Here is a 22,779-nt window from a genome sequence, read left to right on the forward strand (position 1 = left end):
AAAGTCCTTTCTCGACTTTCTGCCTAAATTCAAGTATTGCCGTACTTGTGTAACCTGGATATTCATTTTCATGGCTTAACATAATACCTAGCAATAACTACTAAACGTGTACCAAAATCATAACATTACTCCCCATAGATGTAAAGCTCCATGTATGGGTACTTCTAACTACTGTACCAAAAAGTTGTTTTGAAGCAAATGTGTCGTGATGTTTTTCCTCCTCCACATGTTAAATCATACTTCAAACAGTCAAATGTTTTGAGGCATTTTTGTGAATTATGTGACCTTTTTAGTATAATTGACAAATGACCCCATGTAAACTCCAGCCCCACCCTTCACGTTTTCAACTAGCCCTCCACCCCAACACACTTTATTCTGCTCATTGTTTTTTATAGCCTTCTGAGTTGGCTCAAAACTTCATCCACAAATGTATTATAAATCCCTTTTCCATCTGCCTTCCTTGGTTTTGTCTGATCTGTTGCTACTATATATTGGTTGAGCCTCCTAGCATGTGGAGCCACAGGCAAAAACAAGGAAAGCAAACAGGACATGTTTCACTCAAGTGCTTGGATGTGGCCCAGGTGTTTTGGGTCAGCAAGTACCTATTATATTCATGTCCCATGAATTCATACTGAAATCTAAACTGTATCCCTGATTATTCCATATGTCATAAGCCTAGTGGCATTAGATTTGAAAGGTGTCTTCTCACAGCGACTGTTTTGAGAGCTCGCCACAGGTGTTCTGTACGATTTAGATCTGGACTAATTGCTGGATTTGTTTTAAACCATTTCTGTATTTTTTATTTTATTTTATTTTTTTTAAGTATTGCTTTGGATCATTGTCTTGCACAAAGACCCATGACCTCCAATGGAGACCAAGATGTCTTGGTCACACCATACATACGACCTCAAAACATTATGGAACCTCCACCACCACAGTATTCTTTTCTTTGAAGGCCTCACCTTATTTTCAGTGACATGCTTTACCAAACTTAAAGATGTTGCACACAGTGGACCCAGAAATATTAAGATCTCTGGAGATGGACTTGTAGCCTTGAGATTGTCCATAACATTTTGGTTCTCACACACTTTTACAGGGTTTTGATCTTATTTTTTTCCTCCATACTTAGTGTGGTACACATACAAAAAGAGTGCATGAACTTTTCTCCACTTAAACTGGTTGAACATGTGACTATATTGCCAGCATCTTTCTTACCACACATACAAATGAAAGAAGTGTCACATGATTGATTGTGTGACACGATTCAATTATTTCTTATTTGTTTGTTATTTCTTAAGTGCATTTTTGAAGTTTGGTGCAGAATTACATCAAATTTCACTTTTTGTTCTTTAGCTTTTTGTGATGTTTCAAAGCAAACAAAAGAAATGTGAAATGTGAAACAAGTGAATATCAAAGCATTTGTATATGCAACATATTTCTCTAAGAAATGCAGGGGTGCCAATAGTTTTGACCATGTATGTGGAGTTGTCAAACAGCTTTTAAAAATGTTTTTAAAAGGTGGTTTCATCAAGAAATATGTTTTCAGCATTCTGGGATGTAAATATGATTAATATTCCCAAGACATAAGACATTAACGAGGAAAAGAATGATCTCACTGATCACAATGACACAGTGATTTGGATTTAGTTTCCATTTTAAAAGATGGCTTCTTCTTCTTCTTCTCTGTGGACAGTTTGAGCTGCTACTTATTAGCTTAGACACCTTTCTGGTTCTCCTTTTTCTTAACCATTATAAATATTTTACATTTACATATATTATCAAGTCATTTTTAAGTGGCTATCAAACAGTAAACCTTATGTTTATGGAGTTATTTTTATATTTTGAAGTGCACCTACATAAAGGATTAGTTTTGTTGACGCTGCATCTGTTTTATGGTTTCCTCTAAAGCACAAATTAAAAAACAAGACCATACTAAACATCCAACATCTACAACTTTGGAAACAAGTGAATCCATTATTAAAAACAAAACCAAAACTGGTAATCTTAGTTGATAAATAGCACTATGATCATTCAGCTAACTGATTACTGGAGGGGACAGCCCAAGCCTAAATTCATAGATTGAAAAATTATTAATAATTGTTCCCCGTTTAAATGTTTGTTAATAAACAAAATCTTTAAAAGGTGTATTTGTTGTTAAAAAGATGTTCCACTTTTGAAATGAAACAAGATGGGCTTTTTAGTCATCCAAAGCTGAAGATCATTTAAAATCTTGCTGACATCCAAACACTGCGTGTCCTTGTTTAATTCATTATTTAAATGAATATTTTAATAGAGACAATTGAGAAACTAATATGTTTATTTAGATTGAGGTGGACTTAAGAGCTCTTCTCTTCTATACAATCATCATGGACATGGATGTCATAGCAACATGAGTCTTTCAATATTTTTTGAATGGATCTTTTTCTTGGGTAGAATGAACGTACATTATAAGAATTAAAACTAAAGAATTATGTAAAAAAAAAAATAATAATACTTTTAAATACCATTATAAAATACCATTTATAAAAAAATAAAAAAAAAACACTACAAAAATAATGCTTGAGGATCATGGACACTGTCCATCAAAAAATAATTAGTAAAGATTAAGTTCTGGCAAATGCACAGACACAGAAGTATAGGACAGGTTTATTTCAGCCAGCAGAGTGAACGGTATAAGTCACTGAAAGAAGTACACATTTCAAGAACTGCACTGTGCCAGACAGACTTATGTGACCGGGATGGCACTTGGTTTTGATTAAGCTTGGCAGTGCCCTACCACAATATCAGAAAAAAAAAAAGAAAAAAAAAAAGAAAACAACAACAAACAAACAAACAAACAAACAAAAAAACACTGATTGTGACTTTCATGGCAACTTAAACAAATTCTTGAATTGTCTAGCTACGCTGGTCTGGTAGCCAGTCAATGACCATCATTAAGTAACAGTGTTGTCAAAAACAGCTGGAAGAAGAAGATTCATACTGGGCCCTGGTAGTACAAAAATACCCATAACAACAAGACAAAAACAAAAAAACAAACAAAAGAAAACTAAAAACAGCACAGCAACATCATCTCTCTTAATAAAAATCTTATATGCCAAAATGTGCAACATGCAAAAGTGCTCAAGTATCTAGCCATCACATATCCAGCTGAATTATATGGCCACAAGTCCTGCAGTGAATTTTACCAGGTTCCTTGTAGAGCAGAAATGAACGGACGGCTGAGAGTAAAAAGCAGTAAACTTTGGAAAGGCACACAGTACACAATGGAGAATGTTTTCGTAATGCGGTCACAGTGTAACATTTCACACAACAGCTGAAAGCGTAATAAATGAACTGCATGTAAATCTTGATTATACAGGGTCTGTGTTGAAAGGCAGTTATTAATGCATTCCATTGAGCTGTACAATGATGCAACAAAGTCAGTGTTTGGCTACAAATGTTTTGACACAGGAAAATACAGGATCATCTGCTGAGCGTGGAGGAGTTCTTGCCAACACTTCTTTCTGGGATTTGATTTGCTCATTATTTTACATTTATCACTTATGGCAAAAGCTAGCCATCAGGTTCAGTCAAAGTATTTCTACTTAAGGTGCAACAAACGTCTTTTAAAGGCAACTGGAATCAAGAAGACTAAGTCAATACCTGGTCCTGGACATCTACCACCCTCCAGAGCTTAACAGTCTAATAGTCAGTTTTACAGATGTTCTCATCCTATTTTAACAGAGACATTATCACTTTTGACGCGTGCTGCAACGCTCTAGAGCTCCTTTGTCACGTTTCTCCACACGTTGTGTGAAGCACATGTTCAGCTCTGGATCTACACATGTAGATGCACACATGTAAAACATGCTGCACTGCTAGTCAGTAAACTGGCTCTGGTATATGGTATAACTTAGGCTTACTCTCTGCTGATAATGGGATATCATTAGGCTCATTAGCATTTGTTAAAAAATTATTCTGAAAAATATACTTAACAATCATGTTTTTATGAAGCTGTTGTAGACCTACCCTTTCAAGAAGCAGGAAAGTACTCAAAAATGATGCAAGAATTTTGTTCAATATTTTTCCTGCAACTGTAAGGAATTTCCCCAAGTGTTAAACACAGTAGCCTACAAAAATAAAGTAAATCAAATAAATTAGGCTACCATTTAAATGTGGAAAGGGACTAAACCTTTTTATTTTTTTTCTTCAAAAGGTATTCTACGCTTAAAATCTCATCCTAAAGGGTAACTTTCATATAATATACTGGAAAAAAATGAGTGGTGATGTTTGTTTTTTATTTTTGTCCTTTAATTTTACTAACTTTGCATGTTTTTTTTTTAATTATTATAAATTGCTGAATACTGTCACACTGTTAAACCGTGATATCCTTTGTCTAGGTTATCATACCAAAAAAAATAATAAAAACACCTATAGGCAATGTGTTAAAATGAGTAGGTGGTGTGGAGCTGCATCAATGGTCGCATTTTAGATACAAGGTAAATCTCCAGGATCAGGGGTGATCATTTTCGAAATAGCCTTCTAAAACTATATTTATCATCCCTGGTGGCTGACTAATTGCAGTAATCAATTCATGGTTTGCAATCAAACTGTCAAACACTCAGAGTTTAAGATTTTCTGCTTCCTTCAACAAGAATGGTTCCAAAGACATAATAAAGATGAAATATTAAAAAGGAAACTTAAGTTGAAATAATGTTAAAAAGCAAGGTTTGTTCTATTAAAAAGTAGTAACAATCTATCCAATTTAACCTGGTTCAGGCATTCCTCTTTGCTTGAAAAATGGCCCTTTTACACATTTAACAACATCTGACTTGATTTGAACTTGCCATCCAAGTTGGATTCTCTCCGTTTCAGTCTCTCTATAGAACAGATACTTGACCACTTGATCATTTCCAATTTTCGGTATCATGATTTAGAAATTAGGCAGGCTGTATTTCATGCAGTATGTAATAAAAGGCAAAATCATATTAAAGTAACAGCACAAGAAAAGCTTCCAATCACTAATAGGGTATGCTTATTACTGAAATAGGCTATATATGAGAATACATGAAATACCACTGTCGTTGGTCTCTCAATACAACAGCTAGTTTAAAAAAGAATCAATATTTATGGACGCCACTGTTTCTCCATGCCTGCATTTTAGCTTGCAAAGAACAAAAAAAATATGCGGCAAGGACACTTGACAGGTACTGGACAAAAGGGACAGAATTACTAATTACCAAGTAATTGTATTTCTATTAATGTCTGCCTAAGAATTACAATACAATATTAGTTTTAGTGAATAGTCCTATTGCAATGAAAGCAGTGATGATTCTTAAGCTACTGTATAAGGAAGCCTTACTTAGGCTGTCTGAACAGTCTCATAAAGACTGCAGTGCCTGAACTGGATTCAACTGGATCAACGTCTTGCTTGGGCAGCTTCACCTTAAAACAACTCTGAGACCCAGAGCCCCTCTTTGTTTTTTTTATGGACGATATGCCTCCACTATGTCTCCAGGGCTCATCTCAAAAGGAAATTTCTTGCGGTCATACCCCTCATTGCTAAAGACAAAATCGTTGTCTTCCTCACTGCCTTTCTGCTCTTCTTCCTCCCCTGGGAACTCAAAGTCAGTAATGGACTGGATAGGCAGGTGAGTCACCTCTTCAGGGGAGTTGGGGGTGGGTGTGGAAATGTCGTATTCTGGGGTGACCAGCAGAGGAGTGTGACTTACAGACCTCACCTCGGACAAATCTGGACGCTCAGGCTCAATGACGGAAGGATCGGAACTCACCATGCCCTGCAGGAGGCAGCACAGTGCGTCAAGTTAGTTTTGGCAAAATAAAACAAACAACAACAACAAAAAAAATAAAGAACATAGTAAAAGTACACGCAACTACAAATGTGTTTAAACAAAGTATAACTACAAAAACACATTAAGTTTGGAGATTTACATCAGAATGCACCCAGAGCAGCCCAACAATATTTTGGACATCTTAAAAATCATTGATTCCTCAATGTAAAAAGCATATATTTCATATATAATTATTAAATCAACAGTATTTTAGTTATCAAGATTTCATGTGTCTTTGTGACAGACTGTTAACTTGTTTCTGATTGGTGTCTGTCACTAAACAGGAAAGCTCCCTATTTTATATACAGTCTAAACCTACATGTGTGGCCACAGGTCTTAAAATATGTTCTTAATAAGAACAATGACTAGCATAATAATTAATAGATAAAAATATAACAACAACTAGATACAGACTCTTGCTTTGATACTCAAGCACCTTTAAAAGCAAGACCGTTTCAACTCTGTTTCAACAGCTTTTCTGCTTTCATAATAAAAGCATAGTCTTGGCATGGTAGAATCTTGTTGTTACTGGAATAATGTCCAGTACAGCTGGGCAATCAAATTAAGTAAACTGACATAATCTGTATACAGCCTACCAGAAGTTTGGAGATGATTGCTCTTTGGGAATCAGATCCAGTCACTTTCTTGTAAATCTCTACTCCAACTCCTATCAACAACAGCAGGAGGACAACTGCAGCACATACTATGCCAGTTATAAGAGGTATGCCTGCAAAACAAACGCATACATTTAAAACCTTAATATAAATATAAACTTGAAAAATGACTTGAAATATATATTTTTTTTTTTGTAAAAAAAAAAAAAAAACCTCTTTGCAATATTACTGATCTATATCATAATTTAGTTTAGTTTTTTGAAGTGAATATAGCTGACTTTGGCTAAAACAACTTCTCTGAAAGCACAAGATAATAAAGCTATCTTACCCAATGTAGGGTCCTTCTTAGGAAGACTGCAAACTTCTTTTAAACCTTCAAAAGGTATGCTGTTGACAACCCCATTGAAATGTAGATAGAAGCAGCTCTCATAAAGACTTTCAGGAATGGGTATAACTGCTGTGCATGATTCTGTACACTCATATTTGCCACACGCTGTCTGTTGCAGAAGAAAATTTTAAATGTCAATTACAAAAAAAAATGAAGAAAAAAAGGTCAATTAAAATATGCAATGTGTGTGTTTTTTCAATCAATCATTAGTAAAAACCAGCCCCTGTTAAACCTTATAACCTAATAACAAAGGACCAAATCAATTTTGTTTCAACCAAACAAATAAACACTCAGTCTTCAATAAAGAATGCATATGATCATATCCCTGTAGAGGGCAGCAGAGAACTCTTTCTAAACATCTTTCACACTAGCGCTCACACATGACCCAGAGGAGGAAAAACACTGAAACTACAACAAGGCAAACCAAATACTCCCTGTCTTAGGAAAATGTAATCTTTAAACACGCAAATCTTTTTTTTTTTTTTTTTCCGGTTTGCAAATGTGGCATTTTTTAAAATTAGACAAACGTGCATCAGAAGTTCTGAGAGAAGGGTCTTTCGATTCACTATAGAACACATTTTGATCTTGACTTCCAGTTCTTCTTTAATTGCATTATATTATCTTACCTCATTACATTTGACTGTGTATTTGAACACATCATCACTCTGAGTCTCAATGTCATAGACATCATAGGGGTGTTCAAAGGCGACTTCAATTGTATGTTGCAAGACTGAAACATTTACACTCGGAAAATCCACCATACCTAGAGTAAAAGGTAAACAATTCAGTTAAAATATCAAATGACCTCATTCATCCACAATACCTTTCATCCAAAAGTCTGTAGGCTCTTAAATACTAAAAGCAGACTCCAAAGGTGAAAAGCACAGAATCAAGTCTAGATGCTGAAAGCTGCTCTTTTTTCCTGCACTAATCAGGCCATTACAGTCACTCCTAAGGAATCAAACACATGTGAAGCCCTATTTCCCCAAACATTACGGTGCCTTAAAATGTATAAAAATAACCTTTGTTCAAATCTGAAAGTGTGTATCTAAATTGTTTAAGAAAAAAATTTAAAACTGTGGAGAGCAGAGCCAAATACAGAAATGTTTCCATCATCTCAAACATTATGGAGGACACTGCAGTTATTATTACTCAACTGAATTAAACATTTACATAGTGCAAAACTATTAAAACTTACAACAAATAATAAAATGAAGGTCAAAAAGAAGTCTTGACTTTTGACATACAGCTTTAGCTGACACGGAACACTAAAGATAACAATATGCATGTATATCATCATAAAATTGTTAAAGTTGAAATGCTACAAAAAGCACAAGCTGCACAAGACAAATGAATGTGTTAATTTAATATACTGCTAATTATAACCTTTAATAAACTTTGCTTCACCAAGAAAACAATCAAATCCCAAATCAGATGTATCCAAAGTTCACACCATATTTGACCACTTTTTTTTAGCTTTCCCTTAATTAAGCACACCTGAGTAACTAATTAACATGCTCCTGGTGTGCTGGGTCAGTAGGGTAGGGAAAACACAAATTTGAGAAGAGACTGTGGTTCCCAGGACTGACCCAAGGAAAACAGTTATTTACTGCTGTTATTAAAGTACTCAAGATTTTCACTTACATTTTATACCCAGAGGGGAGTCTTGGTTGTATGTGAAAATGATTTCAGAAGCATTGTAGTCTTCAGAGCCTTTCAGCTGAGCCTTCACATATACAAAGTAAACATCTGAAGGGTCCAGAGTATAGTTGCTAATATTCAGGTAGGTCTGGGTGGTCTTCAAATCGGGCTGTGGGCCTCTGCAAACATAGAAGACCTGGTCAACCTCATCAATAATTATGATCAAATTTAATGTGATAACAGTGAGAATAGGTTTCCCACTGATTTGTACTAATGAATCTTTTGATCCTTTCTAAATTAAAATAGATTCATTGCTATTTATTTTAACAATTTTTTAATAATTCATGTTAATAGTGATGCACGGATTGCATGTAGATTGGTTAAATGTTAGCAAAAATAAATACTACAAACAATAGAAGTCTCAAAGCAAATGTTTTTTTTTTATAAATATTTACTTCTGTACATTCACAATACAAACAATTACAAAACAACAATCATATTTAAAGCGTTTCTATTTTGCTACCATTTACATCTTTTTTATAGCTCACTATAATGTGGTTGAATCAAGACAAATTTTATTTTAATTTGATGTTTGCAGCTCTCTATTTGGATTGATGTATTGAAAAACACTCATTAGAAATCATGACATTACACCTTCTATAAAATGTACATGACAAAATAACTGCTTAATTAACAGCGTTTATGTCTCGAATTAAAAAGGTTTAGTTTGCCGTGCCTATTTATTTGCAAGTATGGTTACAAAGTTTGTGAACGCGGTTATTTCTGGCTTTGTATTACTGCTATATTACATTTTTCTATATGCATGAAACTCAGCTAGTCAAGATCTTAGTCATTGCAGTAGAGAATGAACTTCGTGTTACATGTGCACGTGCACATACAAGACCTAATTAGTGAACTTACATACCTTAAGTAGCTTTTGATTGTTACGGTGAATTCCGGCTGTAGCTGTGGGTCACCGTAGTTCCAGTAAACAATGTTTTCAAAATTGTGACATCTCACATTGATGTCAGTTAGAGGAGAAACTGTGGAACAAAGGGAATAAAATGTTAATAGTCCAACTATAAGACAATTCCCTGAAACTAAAAAAGCAGTTTAAAATTCTAGAGTGGAAATGTTTCACATTTGAAGATGATCATGCTGCCAAAACCGTGCTGACCAAACTCACTCCCTTGACACTTTGGACTTGCAAGTTACAACTGCCAGTATACAACAGTAGAAACATTCTGCTTTACCGATAGCCTGGCCACTGGCTGTTTCGGAGCATTTACCCGCATGCTCAAAACTAAGAGAAGAGAATAACTATTGGCACTATTATCTATTGGCAAAGTAAATGTAATTGAAGCATTTCTGTCATTTCTACTGTAGTTTATAAAGTTGATCAGGGAATATAAGAATCATTAATTAGTAACTCACCACTTCCTGTATCTCTGTGGTATAAATATGATTCGACACGAAGGTCTATTTATCTTATCCACTCTCCAACATGGGAAAGACAAGAGAACACACCATTCAAGTAAGGCAGATGTGTGTCAACCTTCATGAGTCATGCAATGGCTAAAAGAAAACAGCCACTCTCCTACACCTGACTATGTCTTCAGTCAAGAAGATTAAACAACTGGAACAGTGGCAAACAAGCCTGGACGAGGACGCAAGTTTATCCTGCCGCCACGCACAGTGAGAAGAATGGTAAGGGAAGTAAAAAGTTCTCTAAAGCTTACTGTTAGAGAATTGCATTAAACAAACAGTAGCATCTTGAGGTCACCAAGTCTCCATAACCATCAGGCTTTATCTAGATGCCAACAAGTTGTTTGGGAGGCATGCAAGGAAAAAGCCTTTTCTTTACTTACAAGCATAAATGTAAACGTACTGGGACTTCAACTGGGACCCTGTGCTTTGGTCAGATGAGATCAAGATAGAGCTTTTTGACCACAAACACGCTAAGTGGGTCTGGCATAACACAGAAGATGAGTATGCGGAAAAGCACCTCATGCCCACAGTGAGGCAATGGGGCAGGATCGGTGAGGCTATGGGAAGAGGAAAGTGTATAGGTGAGGAATGGTCAAAGATTCCTCTCTCTGTATTCTTCCATCATGTGAAATGTTATAGAAGATTAAGTGCTGTCTTGTAAGTAAAAGGGGGTTGTACAAAGTATTAAAATCAGGGGTGCCAATAATTTTGGCAAACATGAATTCATATAAAATAAATATTTTTTAATGTGGAATTTTTTCCCACTGAAAAAAAACACACATTAATTAAAAGCTTGTATTTTTCTCTTTTTGCAAAAAAAAATGTTAGTGGGGCCAATAATTGTAGAGGGCGCTGTACATTCTTGCTCCATATATAGCACAATAAATAAAACAACTCTTCATGTATAAATGCTTCAGATGTGTTAAATGGAATTACCATATATAACAACAAAATACTTTATACTAATTGTTTCTCAGTCAGAATCCTGTAAAGCAAGATATGTGGATCCGCGATTGCATGGTAAGCTCCAAAAAAGGAAGATCACAGAGTAGCTCAGCCAACTAAACAAAAAGAACACTTTTTTTTGCCTTGGCAGTTCAATGTGTGGTTAACTGTTCCCAAACACAAGCCATTGCGAAAGAACACTGGGAACTAGGGGTGAATTCTGGGAAGAGTAGTAAGACAAAGTTAAATCCAGGAGAAACAGAAATATGGAATGTTGGCATCTTGAAAACATTATATAAACTCATGAAATACAATTCTAGCTGACCTAAACAGCAGTATCCAGTCTTTGAATATTCATTGGTGTTTTCAAAGAGGTACCGGAATACAATGGCAAACAACGATGAATACCAAGAATACCTGTGATGGCACAAATGCACTGAAATCCACTGTGAAAAAAATGCAAGTGATGCCAAACAATTAAAGTGTTACAGTAAGTAATGGCTGCCCAGCAAACGACCTTGACGTTCAAACTAACAAGCACTGCTGATAGAGGACATGCAGATGGGATATGATTATGCATCAAACTACACCTGGATCACAACCAACATGGACACCAGGCTGGAGGAGTTGTGGAGGACTTTTCCTGCAACACTGAAGGAGGTTGATATACATATCGCACAGGACACACATGAAGGATGGGTGGAGGGGTTAGGAAGGGGGGGGGGGGGGGGGGTGTTGTACAAGTAGTTCTGTCATATTTATTTGTGTCTGTATGTGCAGCTGGTAGCAGAGCTGGTGACTTTTTTTTAGTCTTTTTGTGCTCAATAATGGTGAGTGGTGGGAGGGGGAGGGTAAACATGCTACTACACTATTGGTTAACGTTCCCTCCTCTTAGACCTGATGTAGGTAAATATCAGAAGGCGTTCACAGACAGGTCAAAGTCATTACATTTTTATATATTAAACAATACATGTACGCTGTTAAAAGGCATTGCAGTTTAATAACAAATTCCAATGCAACAAACAAATATTATAACCATCAGGCCAGCCCTACTTAAAAGTTCTCAAATGTGTCCATTTAAGCCGCATACGTTCATAATGTGAAATGAACTTGCACTGGCAGATAGAGTTTGTTACGATTGGAAAATGGAAATAGTTACACAGCCTGATAAAAATCTACACAGGAAGACTGACTCAAAATCATATCCCCACTGCAGAAAACAACCAATCAGCTTTTGCCATAAGCGTCTTACATTTTAGCAGAAATAAATTATCCTATTCACAATTATAAGAATACCCTTTTTGATGGTTATTGATTTAGTAAAGTAAACTTGCAGTCCATTAAATTTCTATAAACTATAAACATCACATCACAATAACTCCGTGATGGTTTCTTTAACTAGAGAAAGGAAATTTTGTTTGTCTCATGGGTACAAGTGCTGAAGCCAAAGATGAGGGCCAGGCAGTGGGTGGGGGAGAAACATGCATGGTTTACTATGACAAACCTCCAGCATGTTCGAAAGACAAAAGACCACAGAGCTGGACTAAAAAACTGGGGCATGAATAAGCTACAAATAAGCATCTATATGTTTTGGGGCACATACATGGTTCCTTCATGGCTCTTTTAAGACCTTTATCTTTAACCTTTATGCTGCATTTATTCACTGGTATAATGTTTTACATATTTCTCATTCTATTAACTACTTCTCAGCTACATTCTTAGAGCGAATGTATGAAATATCAGGCCTGCGTCAGGTCACATTTGATTTGCCCCCAAAAGACTAATTTAAAACTAATTTACCACAGATCTTAAAAAAAAAAAAAAACACAGCAAGACTGAAATGTGGCTGTCTGGTTACACACACTTAATTAGAATAACAACACTTATAGATTTAGCTAGCTAACAAGTGATTGGATCACAACACATCTCAGAGACACACAGGACCCCGTTAACACCTATACTAACTGTTAACCACCAGGCTAGGTTGTAGTGCTGTGGTGCATTTGCCTCATTTATCAGATAACTTAGAGTCTCATTACTAGGTTTGGGCAGCCTAACTGTAATACTGTATACCACAAATGTAATGCAAGGTAGTAAACAAGACTGTTTGAAAATGAGTCTTCATGTATGTCTGGGCCCACTGTAACCGCTTCTGCTTTTAAGCACTGGTTAGGGGTGGCAAGAACCTTGAGGTTTGCAGGACTCCAGAGGAACCAGCAGTTTCAAATACCTGCTGCCCTGTAAAGGCATTTTAGCAGCTGCTCTCTTAATCCAATGAATTTTTCTGGCAGAACCTTCCTCATTATGCCTTTAATAAATCTCTTTACAGTACGATGATCACACTTAAGTTTAAGTTTTCGTGAAATCTCTAATGTTTTCACTATTTGATGCTTTTTGGCAGCAGAGATCCTTTTCTTTCCCATATAGCTTGAAACCTGTGGCCTGCTTAATAATTTGAAATGTCCTTAAGTAATTTTCCTTTAATTGGGCTTACCTTGCAAACTAATTATCACAGGCATCTGAGATTACTTCAGATCTGAGATTACTGATCAAAAGAGTACTGAAACACAATACCATCCATGAGTTTAGTCAAAAAAATGTAATCATTGACAATTTGCATAAGAATTTGGAATGCAATGTAGGTATGGATGTTCCAATGAGATCTGATCACTTCAACCATGTTTCAACCATAACACTGTCCATCTTTGTGGTAATCTCTAAAATGATTTTAATGAACTAAACTGTAAGACAGGCCTAAGGCTAATAGTAAGGAAACTTAATAAAAAATGAAATGATAGTTGTGCTGTTTTAAAATGTTAATTCCTTACTATTTATATTTAATTTAAAACATAATATTTATATATAACAGACAGCACAAATTTACTAGTGGCTTTAGTGTTGAGAAAAATACTGTTTATCTGCAGATCTTCACTGGGAAGCTATAGGTTAAGCCCTCCAAAAAGCCCTGTATACTTTTTTATGCACAAAAGGGAAACTGACAGCATAGCCACATGACACTTACTGCCCATGATCTTTTCTTCTGTCAATATCGTGGCGCACACGCAGTTACCATCCTTTACCAAGAAGGATTCCTAACCAAGAGTCAATAATACAAAAATGTGCATTACATGATCTTTGCCAAACTAGAGGCTGGGAATCTGTTGAAATGTTAACTACTCCAGCTGACGTCTCTTTTATTATAAAGATATTCAGAATATAAAAATACCCTAAACCATGAAACCAAAATGAATTAATACAAATACTACACAAAAACAACAAATGCATAAACTCTTAATAAAGTTTTTTCTTAGCAATGTCATGTGGTTTATCACTTAAGGGGATCCTTTAAAGAACCCCCCCCCCCCTCACGTCAGTAAATAAGATCTTAAGATCCTTGTTCTTAAGACGTCTTAAAGGAGAAGTGAAAAGAGCAGCTGTGAGAAATTCAAGTTGCAACACAGTCCTTTTCCTTCTAATAAGAGGAAGCTCAACAGCAACCTAACATCCTTCCACATTCTTTCTGATTCACTACACACTATGACAGACTTCATTCTGGGAGAACGGATATACAACTTTTTGGCTAAAAACACTACCTGGTGAAACGTGATGGTACAGAGAGATCCAACTTAGCAGTTACTGGCTCAATTATTTATATATTTATAAGACTTATATTCAAGTTCAACATAAGTCTTAGAACAAAGACACATTAAACTGCACATTTCCAAGACTCCAGGACTGGAACTGGACATTCCTGACACAATGACCTGCCATTTGCAAATTGGCTACCTTAATAACACAGCATCCTGATCTCAGTGGGAATGCAAAGGAGGGCTGTGATGCTAACTATATTATCGCAATACCGCAGTTATGTGATATCTACTGCTGTATTATTGTAATATGGATTTAACTCAAGAAAACCCTTCCTCATTATATAAAGCACTGCTTTCTGACTTATTGCTTTCATTTGTTGTGATTTTTTTTTTTTAATTTTTAGTTAATTTGCTCTGTTTGGTTTGGGTACTAGCCTTTTTAATGTTTAGACTCTTTTGCCCCCTCTGCCTGTTCCTCGTTTTCTGATTTTGCCTCAGCCCTTCAGTTGTGGTTCCCACAGCTTCGGATTTGACCACCTGTTGGATTTTGGATTGCCACCTTTTTTCTAATCTAGTAAAAGCATATCTGTCTCGTCACAAACAACTTGAATAAGTTTCATCCTCGTTGCACGCCAAGAAAAACATGTTAGCCTTGTGTGGTTTAGAGAGGACCTGAGTAGGCTAACAAAGTGCCCAACCACACCAAACTCTCTCTGATGGTGCTCGGAGTGATCTGCTCGGGCTCTCTAGGGTATGAAGGGTAGAAGGTTGTTGTCTGTCCAACAACCCTTTTTTTTGTTGGTGCTGACGCATTTGCTTATCCTGTCCTTCACTACCAGCATCTCTTTGAGTGCTTGGTTTTGTCTACTCATATAGCTGACATGTTCTTTATTAAGTACTAATTATGTAAAGCTGCTTTGTGACGACAACAGTTGTAAAAAGCGCTATACAAATAAATTTTACTTGACTTGACTTGACTTGACATGCAATGAGCAGGTTTCACCTCAAATTTTGCACGGTGCCTCGTCTAAACTGGTGACGCAGAGTTTGGTTTTGTGACCAGAGCACATGCCGTTGACTCCACCTTACAAAACGAAGAAAACAAACACCGCTGTGTGGCGGTTGCTTGCCATTCCCCATGGTGTGCTTGTTAATAGTGCGATATTGTGATTGTGTGGTTATTGTTACAGCCCAAGTAGTGCCCATACAGATAAACGCAGAGTTGACATTATTCAATTCAACAACGGCAACAAATCTATGGAGGAGGCAATATGCCACATTTGCAGAAAAAGCTATCTGACCCCGAAAGAAATATGACTAATCTAAGATCATATCTTGAAATTAAAAATCCTTTGGCATTTCATTTGGCCATAATCTGCATTTAGCCATTACCAACACATTGAAGACAGAAAAGATGACCCGAACCACAAGTTTTGTCAATTCTGTCTAGAAAATTAAAAACCTCTAAATGTTTAATGTCCAAGTAGCTTTGTGATTTTTAAAGGTGTGCCATTGTGCCAAAAAATGCCGTTGGACATGTGTGTAATTTTCTTTAAACTGTAAATTACTAAAAGGTGTTCTACAAGGGTCTACAAGGTTTAATGCATACTATATTATTTGTACTGTTCTGCAGACTCTGCAGGCATTTACAACTATATTCATGGTGTTTACTAAAAATTTTCAACACATTGCCATTGTGAATATGACAAATGCTATCCTAAATAACTTCTCTACTAATATGACTTAGTCATATAATATAAACATTTAGGCATTTGGGGTAACAGGCCAATGGACACCATATGAATACACTAATGAGGAAAATAAGGTTTTCTAGGTTTTTCATACCACAGTAAAAAGATAATGGTGGAATCTACTTTCACGTCTGTGCTGGACTATAGAGATGTTATCTATAGACAGGCAGCAGTCAGGACCATAAAGCGTTTGTACACTACCATAGCTGGAGATAATTACAATAATCACTGCATTTTATACACAAACAGCTGAATGGCGATTAGACATGACTGACAGTTTTACTAATTCATAAGACATTTTTTGGAAAGCTGCCTCATCTCTCAGCTTTAGTTATTCCATTAAAAGGGTAAAGGTAAAGGTGCACGTATTCGTCACTATACAGTGTACGCTGTACAGCGAAATGTGTCCTCCGCATTTAACCCATCTGGTAGTGAACACACAATCTCTCTCTCTCTCTCTCTCTCACACTCACACACACACACACACACACACACACACACACACACACACACACACACACACACACACACACGTGTTAGGGGCAGTGAGTACACACACACACCCAGAGCGGTGCGCAGCCAACTCCAGCGCCCGGGGAGCAGAGAGGGTAAAGGGCCTTGCTCAAGGGCCCAACAGTGGCAGCTTGCCGAGCCCGGAATTCGAACCCACAACCCTGTTATCGATATCCCGGTGCTCTAACCGCTGAGCCACCACTGCCCACTGCATTATTTAGTTGGGATAACACAATCATTTCAGAACCATAATAGTATCGGCAGATATTCACTTAATCAATGAATATTACTGTGCAGATGTTTATTTGACATTTAAATAAAACAAGACAACTCCAGAACAGAAGATGTTTAGGCGATTCTGGGTCACTGCACTAAGATATCTGTGTAATGTTTATCATGCAGTCTGCAGACATAACTTTCCAATTGCTCTAGAACATGTGTGTTTTTGAATACACAACCTTTTCCACACACAGTTCTGTCTATGTTCAAACCAAAAGCAGTAAAGAATGTTCCAACGATACTTTTAGCGTTGTACTGGGAGCGTAGTTTATACATGCTTAAGGCAGCATTCCACTCACAGTACGCTGCCTTAAAACAGCCTTAAAACTTTTAGCATTTAGCAGACTCTATCCAGAGCAAAAATGCTTTGCTATTTACCCAAGGATAACCTCAGCTAGCTTGAATAGGCTAAAAATTCAAAGATACCTCTAAGTTTAAGTTTTAAGACACTAGTCAATAAGGTGACCACTCTATTATACTCTATCATACTATTATCGGAAGAGGTGGGTCTTCAGTCTGCGTTTGAAGACAGCGAGCGACTTCGACGAGGGGAAGTTCTATAACACTGGTGCCAGGACAGAAAAAAGCTTGGAATGCTTGTCCTCCGTGGATTTTGAGGGATGGCGGGGTCAAGCCGAGCCGTACTTGAAGCTTGAAGGGCTCTTGGTGCAGAACGGCTTTTGACCATTGCCATCAAGTACAGAGAGGCTATCCCGTTCTTGGCTTTGTAGGCCAGCATCAAGGTTTTGAATCTGATGCGGGCAGCTACAGGAAGCAAGTGAAGAGAACGCAGCAGTGGAGTAACATGGCTGAATTCAGAAACGTTAATGATGACCCGTGCCGCGGGCTATTTTAAATAAAGTCAAAGCACTGGCACAACAAATATCAAAAGATGTAAATTTTTCACTCAGTGACATACTTCACATTACAGATATTTAGACCACTATTGGACCACCCACCATTACAGCTGTAAGGCGTGGGTTGTGTGTGATACCTCTAGGACTATGGCATAAATGTGGTGCAGAACAGAAAAGGATAGGGTGGACCGGCTTATATAGCTCATAATCTGTCAATTAAAATATGCTTAGATGGGTTCATGACATCCTTGGTATTTATCGTACTATAAGAAGTCTGCTACTGTCCTCCCCCTACAAAAAAAAATAAAAATCTGCATATTAGAGGGGCAGCAAAACACTGCTGGTTGTACTTTACTAAAAGCAGAATGGCTGTGTCTGAAACTAAAAAGTGGCTGCCTCTGCCTTATAAAGTACCACTTTTTAAACATTATTAGACTGCATCAATACTGACATACAGCCTACTGCTGACCACTGTCTAGTCTTCAAAGATTTGTCATAAAAACGTACCAGCATGCAGTGTTTATGTGAACACATTTAGAAATACTCCTGCCTCCTGCCGTTGTCTAAGTAGGCCGCAGTTGTTAGTTTAGGCATAGCCAATAACACAACATTCAAACAGAAAAACAATCACAGGAAGACAGTGGTTTGCACCCGCCCTTACTTTCATGTTCCAGCCACAAGTGCCTCTCACAAATTCACGAGTGACTGTGGTTTGCTAAGTGTGAAAACAAAACCAAGTGTGAAAATAAAACCAAGTGCAACATAATCTTTTGTGAAACGATTGAATTCTCAAACAATTTCCTAATTACTAGGATAAAATAAGAGGTAGTTGCCGTTTCTATCAGGGCAGTCAAAGCTCTAAAAATGTCATTTATAAAAGCTAACTGTGGCATTTATATCTAGCTCTAATGTCTGGTGGGAAGTGGTCTTTAAACATTGTGCAATCACAGAAAGACCAATCTTGGTTGCAAAGTGGAAATGGACAGATTTGTTTGAAAACAAATCCCACTTAAACCACACTAGCACGTTCGCCACCACACGACACACTCCGACCTTAACCCACAAAAGCTTGTTTTCCACCAAAAGATGCACTCCCAACTTCGACACCATACAATGCCCTCCCAACTTAACCCACACCAGCCCGTTCGACACCATACAATGCCCTCCCAACTTAACCCACACAAGCACTTGACACCATACAATGCCCTCCCAACTTAACCCACACAAGCACTTGTCACCATACAATGCCCTCCCAACTTAACCCACACCAGCCCGTTCGACACCATACAATGCCCTCCCAACTTAACCCACACCAGCCCGTTTGACACCATACAATGCCCTCCCAACTTAACCCACACCAGCCCGTTCGACACCATACAATGCCCTCCCAACTTAACCCACACCAGCCCGTTCGACACCATACAATGCCCTCCCAACTTAACCCACACAAGCACTTGACACCATACAATGCCCTCCCAACTTAACCCACACAAGCACTTGACACCATACAATGCCCTCCCAACTTAACCCACACCAGCCCGTTCGACACCATACAATGCCCTCCCAACTTAACCCACACCAGCCCGTTTGACACCATACAATGCCCTCCCAACTTAACCCACACCAGCCCGTTCGACACCATACAATGCCCTCCCAACTTAACCCACACAAGCACTTGACACCATACAATGCCCTCCCAACTTAACCCACACAAGCACTTGACACCATACAATGCCCTCCCAACTTAACCCACACAAGCACTTGACACCATACAATGCCCTCCCAACTTAACCCACACAAGCACTTGACACCATACTCACCTTTGTAACTCAACCCACATCCACACATAAGAACAAACAAAAAAAAAATCAAACTCTAAACTGATTTCAACTGAACTTACACAAAACATTACCTCACACAACACCACCAGTAAAAAACATGAAGCTGAAAAGATAATGGCTTCCACACAATAATAATAATCCTAAACACACCTCAAAATTTACAATGAACTACCTCAAGTGGCACAAGCTGGTTTTGCCATGACCCTTACAATCTGCCAACCTAAACATCATTGAAAAGTATCAGTGGATACGCCACCAAAAGAACAGTAGGAATACGTAGGAAACACAACACCACTATAGTGGCAAGATATAGCCACTGGAATCGCCACAATATCTGTAAGGAAAAAATTATTTCCACCAACACTCACAGTGAGAAACAAATGCTTTAGTGAGAGACAGTGTTACTGTAAAAAATTAATCACAAATACTGCGGCTAAACTCTCTACCTCAAAAGGACGGTGTTTAGACGTGCTTCTACCAGATCATTCTTCAAATGCTTCAGAACGACTTTCAAAACTAATAAACGATCATTTAAAAAATGATTCATATAATAGAACAATTTATTTTCAAAGGTTTGTTTCCAATACCAAAATGACTTTACTGTTGTTATCAGCTAGCTAACTAGCTAGCTATATTTTTAGTAGTACATTTGACAGCAAACACTGAACCAGACCAATACTGCCTTCTCCGTCAACTCAGCCATAAAGAGAGGCAATATTGCGTCGCGTTAACTGACATGATGTATATATCTATTCGTTTTATATTCGGGTCCTACATTTTTAGTAAAGCTCTCTGCTGTTCGGAGTTTGACAGCTGGCAAAGAACCCGAAAGCGAGTGCACCCTAAAATCATTCTCTAGCTAGTTAGCTAGCATAGCACTTACGACGCTATCCGTTATAGGCCCCGTTTACTGGCTCTAACGAGAACCCTTATTGTTCGTTAGCTAGTGCTATCTACCTAACATTAGCATGCTGGTCAAACAAAATAACGCGTTAAAACAACGTTCCCATGAAAGATGACTACATGTCTAGCTAGTCAGTAACTGAAGATAGCCAAGCTGTCAAAACAGCTTAGCTAGCTACGTGACTTTTTTCGGAATAGCTAGCTAGTGATAGTTATCTATAGTTAGTTCCCAACAATGTTTACTTACCGAAACTGGATACTTGGGCTAAACCAGCATACAAACACAAAAATACACTGACATTTGGCCACTTAAACATGGTGTCCGGTACGTTTCAACAAAATCTGCGGACACTTTCGACAGTTGTTTGGCTAATTACATGGAACTTTTCCCCATAAATGTCGACGCTGTGGCTGGTCCGTGTGTGCTAACACAGGCTAACAGTTCATATCAGTAGAGCAGAAGCAGCTACACATTTCTCCCTGTGGTCGAGTGCTGTCGCTGCTTTCTGGGAGGAGCTTTCTGCGAAATTTCCCGTCAAAATCCACGGACTTCCCCACTCTACTTACATACTGCCTAGAGCGGTTTTCTGAATTCTTTGTTCACGTAAAAGTGCGGGTTGTATTCCAGTGTTCAGACATATCTCCCTTTTCGTTTTTTTTGCCCCCGAAACACTTGATTCTGGCTTCTTCTCTCTGCCCTTGATTCTTGGCTCAGGTGTGTTTGGAAGTATAACGGAATAAACACTAACTGTTGTACACATTGGGCCTATATGTCGAAAAGTGTGCAGACGCCTGTCTACACGACTTCCTACGTTTCTTATAAAAGCAACAGTATTAATATAATTAATATTAATTATTAATTATATTGATGCAGTAACCAACTCTAATGCTCTACTTTCTAATGATCTAGAAAGTGGTGGCTCAGCTGTTAGAGCGCCGCGCTATCGATAACAGGGTTGTGGGTTCGATTCCCGGGCTTGGTAAACTGCCACTGTTGGGCCAGTGGCTCAAGGGCCCACTGTTGGGCCCTTGAGCAAGGCCCCTTACCCTCTCTGCTCCCCGGGCGCTGGAGTTGGCTGCGCACCGCTCTGGGTGTGTGTGTGTACTCACTGCCCCTAGTGCACTAGTGTGTGTGTGTTCACTACCACAGATGGGTTAAATGCGGAGGACCCATTTTGCTGTACAATGTACAGTGACAAATATGTGCACCTTCTATATATATAAAAAAGTGTTTACAGTAGATGTTGGAACATTACTGTGAGGATTTGTTTGCCTTCAGCAGCAAGAGCATTGGTGAGGTCAGGTACAGATGTTGGATGATCAGGTCTGAATTACAGGGATTGTGAAGGTATTGAATTAGTGCCCCATCACTTCACAGTTCCATAACCCAATGCTGGGGGTCTTTATACCGCTCACTCTTTGCCTGAGACAACATTTGATCTCTCTGTTCCTCTGGTGAGCTGTGGTAAGATTTATTGATCTAAATGGGTACACACTACAAGTCAAGTCAAGTCAAGTCAAGTCAAGTGGGTTTATTGTCATTTCAACTACATACAGAGTACACAGTGAAACGAAACAACGTTCCTCCAGGACCATGGTGCAACATAGACAGTGCATACAAGACACAAGTGCAACACAAACAAACAAGTGCGGACAGACAACACAGTACAGACAGAGGATAATAAATAATGACTGTAGTGTGCAAGTTGTGCAATGTGCGATAAATAGAGTCCAGTGAGGTAGTAAAGTTATTAGTGCAAATGCTTGTGCAAAAAATGCTTCCCATGTTATCTGGGGTAAATGGTTGGAAAGAGAGAGAGAGGGAGAGTGTACATGTACCAGAAAGATATCAGTTCAGAAGTTGAGTTGTGTTGAGGAGTCTGATGGCTTGGGGGAAGAAGCTATTGCAGAGTCTGGTCGTGTTGGACCGGATGCTGCGGTACCTTCTTCCTGAGGGCAGGAGGGAGAACAGTCTGTGTGAAGGGTGGGTGGAGTCATCCACAATGCTGGTTGCTTTGCGGATGCAGCGGGTGGTGTAAATGTCCATGACGGAGGGGAGAGAGACTCCGATGATCTTCTCAGCTGTCCTCACAATGCGTTGGAGGGACTTGCGGTCAGAGGCTGTGCAGGTCCCAAAC

General features: G+C 38.1%; 1 protein-coding gene across 1 annotated transcript; it reads right to left on the bottom strand.

Moving 5' to 3' along the window:
• Window positions 1–2,634: 2,634 nt before the first annotated feature.
• On the bottom strand, window positions 2,635–21,171 carry ifngr1l (interferon gamma receptor 1-like). The gene is made up of 7 exons (XM_072677592.1): window positions 20,889–21,171; window positions 9,400–9,517; window positions 8,478–8,653; window positions 7,460–7,596; window positions 6,774–6,942; window positions 6,428–6,558; window positions 2,635–5,777 (listed from the first exon to the last, which is right to left on the bottom strand). Exons 1-7 carry the CDS (start codon window positions 20,956–20,958, stop codon window positions 5,466–5,468), a joined length of 1,113 nt encoding a protein of 370 aa, XP_072533693.1. The 5' UTR covers window positions 20,959–21,171; the 3' UTR covers window positions 2,635–5,465.
• Between the last annotated feature and the right edge of the window lie 1,608 nt (window positions 21,172–22,779).

This window comes from Salminus brasiliensis, chromosome 4 (assembly GCF_030463535.1).
Source record: "Salminus brasiliensis chromosome 4, fSalBra1.hap2, whole genome shotgun sequence".
NCBI classification, from domain to species: domain Eukaryota; kingdom Metazoa; phylum Chordata; class Actinopteri; order Characiformes; family Bryconidae; genus Salminus; species Salminus brasiliensis.